This window comes from Camelus dromedarius, chromosome 7 (genome assembly GCF_036321535.1).
Source record: "Camelus dromedarius isolate mCamDro1 chromosome 7, mCamDro1.pat, whole genome shotgun sequence".
Taxonomy (NCBI): domain Eukaryota; kingdom Metazoa; phylum Chordata; class Mammalia; order Artiodactyla; family Camelidae; genus Camelus; species Camelus dromedarius.
The window spans coordinates 10,634,973-10,644,882 of NC_087442.1; the positions used below are offsets into that span (position 1 = coordinate 10,634,973).

General features: G+C 47.2%; 1 protein-coding gene across 2 annotated transcripts in view; it reads left to right on the forward strand.

The window, feature by feature from the left end:
• Nucleotides 1–5,702, forward strand: part of TRPV5 (transient receptor potential cation channel subfamily V member 5) — a 29,288-nt gene extending 23,586 nt beyond the window's left edge. For both annotated transcript variants that reach the window (XM_010999262.3, XM_064487279.1), the window contains 3 exons: nt 554–822; nt 3,665–3,771; nt 4,520–5,702. In XM_010999262.3, coding sequence (XP_010997564.1) covers nt 554–822; nt 3,665–3,771; nt 4,520–4,820 — 677 coding nt within the window. In that variant the 3' untranslated portion in view covers nt 4,821–5,702. The remainder of the gene's footprint in view (nt 1–553; nt 823–3,664; nt 3,772–4,519) is intronic.
• Nucleotides 5,703–9,910: the final 4,208 nt, after the last annotated feature.

The following is a 9,910-nucleotide window of genomic DNA, read 5'->3' on the forward strand; positions in this document are numbered from 1 at the left end:
AAAACGTTTTCATGATGGTCCGAGCTCACCCAGGAAATCTCAGAGTGATGGATGGTTATCTAGAGGCCACTGAGAGTTTTTTTAAAGGTGCTTTTTCTTTTAGCCCTTTCATTTGCTCAGTTCTTTAACACTGTTGGAGATTCCGTGCATTCTTATTAGAACTGCCTTTTAAACATTTGGTTTTCTAAAATGTAAAAACCGGTAGGTGACATATATATATATTTATACTGCATTTTATATATATATATTTTTATATATATATAATATATAAAAAATTATATATATTATATATATACACAATTTTTTGCTAAATTCTGAGTAGTACTATTACCCAGAAAAATGAATTTGGTCGTAGGACATCTCAGGGTTAGCCAGATCTACAGGCAGAATGTGACTTTTATGTATAATTCACAGATGTACATTCATGTGTGTGTGCACGTGTGGAAACGTATGGAGATGTATACTGGAGGTAGAATGAATGCAGACCAGGCCCATGCTTACTGTGATAACTCCCTGTTTCCTGATCTCCATGCCCTCTTCCTGGGCGGGGCAGCGTTCTTTATCATCTTCCAGACAGAGGACCCATCCCGTCTGGGCCAGTTCTATGACTACCCCACGGCGCTGTTCAGCACCTTTGAGCTTTTCCTCACCATCATCGATGGCCCCGCCAACTATGATGTGAACTTGCCCTTCATGTTTAGCGTTGTCTACTTTGCCTTCGCCATCATCGCCACGCTGCTCATGCTCAACCTGTTCATCGCCATGATGGGCGACACACACTGGCGGGTGGCCCATGAACAGGACGAGCTCTGGAGGGCCCAGGTGAGTTTATTAGTGTTTGTCTTACTAAGGGGCAGGGGATGGAGAGAAAAGTCCGAGTGGAATGTGTTATGATAGATGACTGTTAGGAGAGTCACGGAACACCCCGGCAGGGCTGTCACCTCAACAGAGTTACCTTTGGACAGGTGGAGGGGACAGAAGAGGGTAGAATGGTAGGATAGATTAGATCAACACCCCAGATCCTGGGTGTTGGTCATGGGGGAAAGGGTAGATTCCGGAGTCAGCCTTGAATCTAGTGGGAACTAGAAACTACCTTGTTCTTATATATTCTAGTTTTTAGTTTGGACCTTATCTTCTATTTGCTTCTATAACTCCCTATTTCTCTATGACCTTTTCTTTATATCCTCATAGTCTAATGACATTTTAGACTTGACAGTGCCTCTAGTGGTCCTCTAGAGGAGTTTCTGCCAAATATATACTCATTGACTGGTCAGAGGGTCATTCCATATCTTCTCTCATGTTGATTAGGACCTTACTATGGTGTGGATTTGGGTAGAGGTTGGGAGGAGAGAGCTTTTTCACTTTTCAAAAGGTTTTGTTATCAGAAAAGCTCATATTGCACTGGGCTGAAAACCATCTTTCTGTAATTCCATTCTTTGGCCCCAGCTTTTTCTTCTCATATAATGCAGAACACACTCTTCCAAATGAGTACCATTCAGCTATTTGAAGACAGCCATCATTTATCCCCTCAGACTTTTCATTCATTACCAATAACTATTTAGTCTGCTCTGTGTTGGGAAATGTCTAGGAACTGGGGACACAAGCATGAACACACCAATGTAGTCTGTACCCTCATGGAGCTTACACTCTGGCTGGGAAGACAGATAGTAAACAAATGACTTCACAGAAAGCTGTACAGTGGTAACAAATGTGTCACAGAGAAATAGAAGATGCTAAGAACAGGAGGCAACAGAGGAATTTGACTGGAAAGTTAGAACTTGCTTTCTTGATGGAGTGCATTTAAGGTGGACCCTTAAACGTGGGTAAGAATTAGTTAAGAAGAACAAGGGGAAGAGATGGATGGTAGGATTTGTATCAGTCAGGACTTTTGGCTACAGGGACAGAAAACCAAACACCAAGAGACTTAAAAAAAAAAACAAAAACAGAAGGAGGAGCATGTGTTGATCCTCACAACTGGAAGTTTAAGGAATTAAACTAGCTTTAGGCATTACTGGCCAGAGCCTGGATCTCTGTTTCACATGTTACATCAGTTTCTCTGTTCTCTCTTTTGTTCTGACGTTTCGAAGTCTGTCTCTTGCATCACATTGGTGAGCTAGCTTACAGAAGCTCTAAGCTCCCAAAGGAATGAGCAGGTGCCCTGGGTTCCAAATTCCTAGGGCCCCATTCTTAACTGTATTCTGTGTGCCTTCTGATGCTGTGGATTTATAGCCTTTAAAAGAGCATCGCCCCTGCCTCCTGAAGCCGTCTCATGGCAATAAGTTTGATCATAGGCACATCCTAAGGGTAGGGCCAAGGATCGAAGAATGGTGGTGGTGGTGGTGATGGTGGTGGAGTCTGGGAGAGAATAGACTAATTAACTAGGACTGTGTGAAGTCCAGTCTCCTCTAACTGACGGATTGAGAGTGGAGCAGGAGCGATTCTCTAAATGAAAGGTGGGCTCTGTTACCAGAAGAAGGTGAGTGTGCTGAATGGTGGTGCGGGGAGGAGCTATACATGTCCTCTTCAAGAGAAAGAGCTCTCCAGGGAAAGGGAACAGAAGGACTGAAAGTCCTGAGGTGGGAGGGAACTCGGTGCAGCTAAGACACTGAGAAGGACAGGAGCAGAAGAAGACAGAGTGGAGAACTGAGCTATATTAAGGATTCCTAGTTCCTGCACTGTTAATCAGAATTCCTGGACCCAGTCCATCCTGACTGGCCCCTTTGTTCACAGCTAATCATGGGCTTTTTGATGCTGGAACGATCCTGATCTGATTGGAGGAATGCAGTACAAAGAGGGGCCGTGCTTTACCTTGCTTTGGACACTGTGCTGTAAATAGCACCTAAAATTGAGTCAGTCCTTCTAGCAAATAGGCAGTTGGCCCTTTTAGGCTTGTGATCAACGAGAACCCCGACAGCTTTGTTACGTGACTTATTTAGCTAAGCTCCCGTACCATTTTTCCTGTACTTACACAGATATTTTTGTCTTATACGTAAGTGTAGAGCCTTATTTTTGGTTTACTTAAACTTCATGTTAGTGGTTCTTTAACCAGCGTTCCAGTCTGGCGAGGTCATTTTTATGTTGCTTTGTCATCTCGTGTATTACGTCTTTCTCCCAGTTTTGTCGCAAGCATGTTTGATAAGCTTGTCTTCTGTGTTTCATCTAAGTAATTAATGACGCCTGGGCAAAGGACAGAACACGTGCCACTAGAGTTTTCCCTGCCAAGTTTGGAGTCATTAACCCGCGCTTTTCCTTCTTAAGATACCGGCCTTTCATTTGCTGCTGATTCCCTGAACACCCGCAGCAGTATTTCAGCCCTGAGATCACAGAGATTCTGTTTAATCGTTCTATTTATGCCTATGGCTTTCCTATGAAAAAAGAAATGAGATTAGTTTGGCGTAACTCATTTTCCATGAATGTGAATAGTAATGTAGGGGTCACTGTTTTGCTCAAAATACTCATAAAAGTCTCTCCTTTTATGGTGAATGATGCATAAGTCAGGTAGCACAGGCTGGGGGCTGGGGGAGGGGTAAGTCGCTGTCGTCTTCACTGACCTCTGGTGTCCTCACCCACCGCTTCCTCTTGGTTCTGTCTGTCAGTAGCCTCCAGGTTCTCTGAACCTCATGGCTCTTTCTGAGTTCTTCCTCCCTCTCTCGCCTCCTCCTAGGTTGTGGCCACCACGGTGATGCTGGAGAGGAAGATGCCTCGCACCCTGTGGCCTCGCTCTGGCATCTGTGGGTACAAGTACGGGCTGGGGGACCGCTGGTTCCTGCGGTGAGTGACAGTGAGATGTGCGGACTGTCAGCCTGTGTGAGGCCGTGGGAGCAAGGGTGACCATTTGTGCATTTAATACCCTCCTCTTCATTCTTGAGATCCCAAATTGGACCCAAAGGAGATGTCACCACTCTATAAAGGGAGACCGCAGGAGCCTGTTTGGGGGAGGGGGGTGGAGCAGAAGTGGGGGGTGCAAAGAATGCCAATAGCTGATGCCAGGCTGTGAGTTCACAGGGCAGTAGGGTGTGGGCGATACGAAGATGTGTCTGTGCCCGAATGTGCGCATGGGTTACCCAGCTTGGTCTAGTCTTGTTTCCGCCTGACCCCCACTTCCAGTATATTCTTGCCTTGAAGCTAACCTGCTCCTTCATACTCTGCCTTCAGCTCCTCCTGACCTGGCTCACTTTTCCTCAACTGCATCTCATCATCCTTGTGACACACTCATCTTTTACTTGGCTCTGTTTTCTTTCATTCTCACCCATGTTCCCCACACCATCACACCCCCACACAAGCCTTACTACCCTCCAAATCCTGAATGCACAGCCTCTTTGGTTTCTATTCCAGTTTATCCTCATCTCACTCCACTTCCCTTCATTTGATCCTGGACACTCCTCCTGCTTCAACTCTGCTAACTTCCCCCCCTTTCCTCTCGACCCAGTTTCCTACATGGGCCCCATTCACTTCTGCTTCTCCTCATGGCCCATCTCTCCCCACCTCAGCTGAGCCCTCTCCCCTTTCCCCTTCTCAGAGTTGAGACCAACCAAGATCAGAATGCGTTTCGAGTGCGTCGCTATGTGGAAGCTTTCAAGGGCTCAGACAAGGAGGAAGGACAAGAGAGTCTTTCTGAGAAGCAGCCCTCGGTGGTTGAAAGTGGGACTCTAGCCAGAGCCTCCCTGGCTCTCCCAACTCCTTCCCTGTCCCGGACCACGTCTCGAAGCAGCAGCAGTCACCGGGGCTGGGAGATCCTTCGTCGCAATACCCTGGGACACTTGAATCTCGGGCTGGACCTTGGGGAGGGGGATGGAGAGGAGAATGTCTACCATCTGTGACTGGGACCCCTGTTACTCTTGTCCCGCCTCCAGGTAGTTCTGGGTGGGGGCAGAGAGGGAGACGTCGCCTGTGCGAGTATCTGACTTCCGTGCCTGTTAATTGTGGGGGGGGGGGGGGTGGACAGGGTAAGTCTTAAAAGTCGTGTCTTCCCTTCACATCAGCATTTCTGGGGATGAGCAAAGGACCCCACACATCTTCTGGCTTCTTGGAAGTTTCACATCTTGGGAAAGAAGGTACCTTTTCTAGCAAAGTTAGATTTGGCAACTAAGGACACAAGGTAGGGGTGCTAGACCCCTGACAGGGCTCTCTCCATTTCTGTCCCACGTGGCGCTAGCTCCTCAGCTGTGACGCCTCCCTGGTTGCACAGGGCTTATAATGTGGGAGGAGCCAGGCACGGCATTGAGCGTTTCACCTTCTCCTGCGCCCCATACGACTCCTTCTCCTCACCTAACAACCAAGCCCCAACTAGAAAATTGCAAAAAAAAAAAAAAAGGGGTTCTTTATCCTTCATTTAAAAAAAAGTGTACTGTAATAAGATACGCATAATATAAAATTTACCATTTTAACTCTTTTTAGGTGTACCATTCAGTGGCATTAAGTACAGTCACATTGTTGGGTATCCATCACCACTATTCATCTATGGAATTTTTTCAACTGAAACTCTTGTATCCATTAACTATTAACCTCCATTACCCCCTCTCCAAAGCCCCTGATAAGCAGTATTCTGGTTTCTGCTTATGACTTTGATTGCATTAGGTGCCTCATGTAAGTGGAATCGTACAATATTAGTCCTACTGTGCCTGGCTCGTTTGACTTAGCGTCATGTTTTCAGGATTCATCCATGCAGAGCATGAGCCAGAATTGCATTCCTTGTAGAGGTCGAAGTAGAGGTCGAATAATATTTTATTGTATGTACCTGCCACACTGTGTTTATCCGTTGATCTACTGATGGACATTTGAGCTGCTTTTACCTTTGGCTGTCGTGAGGAATACTGCTATGCCCGTTGGTACCCAGCGACCCGTTCCTGCTATTAATTTCTTTGGGCCTGTGATTAGAAGTGGAATGGCTTGATTTTATGGCGATTTGATGTTTAATTTTTTGAGGAACTGACATACTCTTTTCCACAGCAGCTGTACTGTTTTACATTTCGTCAAACAATGCACAGGGTTCCAATTTCTCCGCAACCTCACCAACCCTAGTTATTCTCTGTTTTTTTGTTTTTTGTTTTTTTGATAATAGCCAATCTAATGGTTATGCAGTGGTATGTGATTGTGGTTTTGATTTGCATTTCCCCAGTGACCAACAATATTGAACATCTTTTCTCAGGCCTATTGGCCACTTGTATATCCTTTTTCTTGGAGAAATGTCTCTTCAAGTCCTTTGCCCATTTTTTGAGTTGTTTGGCTTTTGGTTTTTTTTTTTTTGGTGGAGGGAGCTGTTATTTTTTGAGTTGTCTTATCCCGGCTTTTTGAGACTCGGAGTCTGAAGTGTTTGCATCTCATTTGCATCCTGGTGTGAATTTTAAATATGTGTAGTAAATTATTTCCTTTCTATGCTTGGATGGCACCATCATTTATTTCATGGGACTGCTCCTGACCTGTCCCTCAAGTTGCCCATTAGCAGCTAGTTATCCACAAGTCTGGAGGTAGCAAACTCTTGGCTGCGTCTCCTGCCACAGCCATCCTCCACCCCCGTCTCCCTTTGCCCCTGTGCTGGGCTGTGGGGGGTCCAGCAACAACACAGCATGGGCCATCCCTTTCTAGGAAGGAAACTGGGAAACTAGGTGTCCAGGGCCCCCATTACAGCCCCGCCCTGGTCTCCAGCGCTAACATCACCCCCACCAAAAAGCCGTAACAACTTCTAACAGGACTGTGGTCTGGAATAGCAAAAAAGGTAAGTGGGATTTGTGAGACCGCAGGCGGGTTCACCCAGAGACTCACTCAAAGCCCAGGTGAGCGCGGAGCGCGGGGCGGTCACGCAGCTACGCGTGCACACGCTCCCACCACGCCGGAACACAGGGGGCATGGTTCCTAAACGTGCTCAGTCGCGGTGATTCCCCTGCCTTTCCTTCCCAGTGGCAGCGCCCCCTCTCCTGTGTAAAGCTCCACTCCCATCCGTGCTCCAGATGCGGTTCCCCTTCCGTCTTCAGGCAGCTGTGTTCATCCCTCTGCCCCCTGACTCGTCTCATTCTTGTATCTTCGGCGTCCCTCTCCCCACTGGCGATACCAGTCAGCACATGACCTGGCCCTGCTCTTTCCCATCTTCAGAGACATTGTAATCGCCCTCTCTCAACTCCCATTTCTCCTTTCACCTCCTGCCCTGTCTTTTTACTCCATCCTGAGGGCCAGACTTCTTAAATGAAGACTCCACTGTCTACTGACTTCGTACGGAGTCCTCACCCCACTGTGATCTGACCTGGCCTCTCCACACTGCTGACAGCACTCTCAGCAAGGTGACCTACCTGTCCCTAAGCCCACTGATCGGTTGAGTCTTGCGCAAACTCTCTGTAGCGTTCAGATGCTCGTCAACCCCTCACCACTCCTCAGCCTGTCCAGTGCCACCCCCGCCACCACTCTACTTCATTTCTACCAACCCCTTAAATATTTTTGGTCCACAAAGCTCTCTGTTTCCCTCACCACCTGGGAAGTTCTGGCTCCCATCCGTAGATGGTATTGACACACATTAAGATTCCTGATCCTTTATCTTCACTTTAGATCTGTCTCCTGAGCTCCAGGCACCAACAGCTTGGATGCCTGTCTGTTGGACAGCTCTAGCAGGATATTTCACAGACACCTCAAACTCAACATGTCCCAAACTGAACAGCTTTTCTTCCTCACCAAACCTGCTTCTCCACCAGCATGTCCAACCAAATAAGCAGACAAAATTGCCTAAGCCAGACTCCTAGGCGGCGTCCTCAACACACCTGGCTCAACTCTCAAACCCAGTCAGTCTCAAGTCCTACGGATTCTAGTCCCTAAAACATCTCCTTTGAAAAAGAATTGCTTTTGATTAGGTAGCATCCCATGGCACAAAACTCAAAAGAGCACACAAGAGACACAGAGGAAGAAAACAGCCTTCCCACCTCCGTTCCACCCCCTCGGGGGTTCTCCCCGGAGAATTTTCTTCATTAAATAAAAGTGTGCTATTTAGCCTTCCAAAAATGCTCTGTGCATATCTGAGCATACATGTGTGTTTATTCCTCTAGAAATGCATATAATCGTACAATATATTAGAAATACATCTTGCTTTTTTTTTTCACTTGTTTGGAAGACTGTTTCACTTGTTTGGAAGACTGTTTCACTTGTCTCTACCTCTCCCAACCCTACTGCTCTTCTTCCAAAATGAGCCACTGTCATCTGCCACCTGCATTCCAGGAGTGGGTTCCTACCTGCTCTCTCTGCATGCCATCTTGGTTTTCTCCAATCTGTAGTCCACACTGTATCCCAACTGATCTTCGTAAGATGCAGCTCCTGCCTCGACCTGTGATCTTCTGGAAGCCCTTCCATGAGCTGACAGCTGGCATCCTCTCCAGTTTCCTCACACCTGTCTCCTCTGGTCCTCTGTTTCCCCAGGATGAAGCAGTATTAGTTCTGCTATGTCCTCCTTCTTTTTGACCTTCACAATTTCTGGACCTTTCTACTTCTCTTTCTACTTCTCTCTTTTCTACCCAACCTCCCTTCCATCTTTGTAACTTCTCTTCATCCTGTTGGTCTCAGTTTAACAATCGTATATTGTGTTTTTGTGTTTTTGTGTGTGTCGGCTGGGGGAGGTCCCTGACCCATAGGCTAGGTTAGAGTCTGCCTGTTCTGTTTCTAAGCCACCTATATTTTCTTTTTTATTATACACCCTGCACTTTATTGTACTTATTTGTTTAAATGTCTGTTTTCCCTAACAGACTGTAACCTCCACAAAAGGAGAATGTGATGGCCATCTTACTCACCATTGTGTTCCCAGTGCTTGGCATAATTCCTGGTACAATGTAGTGTGTAATAAATATTCATTAACCAAATCTATGAATGACTGACCTGTTTTTCTTCTAAGTTTTCCCCCTAGATATATTTCACATTTTCTTTCACCTGTCAAAGATGGTTAAAAAAAAAAACCCTACCTTTGTTTGAGGTTGTAATAATTAAAGATGAGAACATACTAGGGGTGGAAACACTTTGGAAGGGATGAAAAACAATACAAACATGAGTCATCCTCGGGAAATTTTCTCAGCTTGTAAGTATTTTTGTGTGTTCGAGAGACAGAGAAAGAGAGAGAGAGAGAGAGAAGGTGAGTGGGGGGAAGGAGTGTGAATTATGATGAAGAAGGAGGGAAAAAGGAAAGGACCCCAGCAGCAGAGCTCTGGGGCAGAGCTCGTGGAACCGACCGGCACGTGGCGCCTGGTAACAGGAGCACTCAAGGCGATCCACGGGAGCCTACATCTGCCCGCAAGAGCCCAAGTGAGAAACGAAAAGAAAGACACTCAGGCGTTGCTGTCGACAGAGGCGGTAAGTGGCCCAGGTGCCGAGGGGTTAGCGCAGCTGGCAGATGCTCTCCTGGCAGGCTCATTCATGGGGCTGCAGGGACAGGGACAGGGGAGCAGGGCAAAAGAAATACTGCTGTTCGTAGGTCAGGAATTCTTTAGGTCCCCCCTTAGGCTTACCATTCTCCCCTCCCATTCCCGCCTTCCCGGGTTTCTTCAGAATAGGCAAGCAGAGCAGTCTGGCTTCCATGTGCCCCACTGGCCAGAGGCAAGAAGATGATGGGAGGAGGGTCTGTTCTCACAGGTACCTCTGGACTTTAAAAATGTGTCACCTCCCAACTGTTGGCAAAGTATTTTATGGAAAAGTTTCTGGGTTCTGGGGAGAATGGTGGTGCAGCCCCTGAGGGTGTGCTCTGCCTGCAGCCACCGTGGGAAGAGGGGCAGGGGCCAGCATCCCCCACTGATGCTGACAGCAGAAATCCCAGCTGAGGTCTGGGGTGTGAAGCTGAGAGAGGGAGGGGAGAAAGGAGAGGCTGAGCTGAGATAGGACTGCCTCTGCGGTTCCCTGAGAGCAGAGACAGGGCGGCACGTGGTGGCAGGGGCTGGGATGGGGGGTGTGG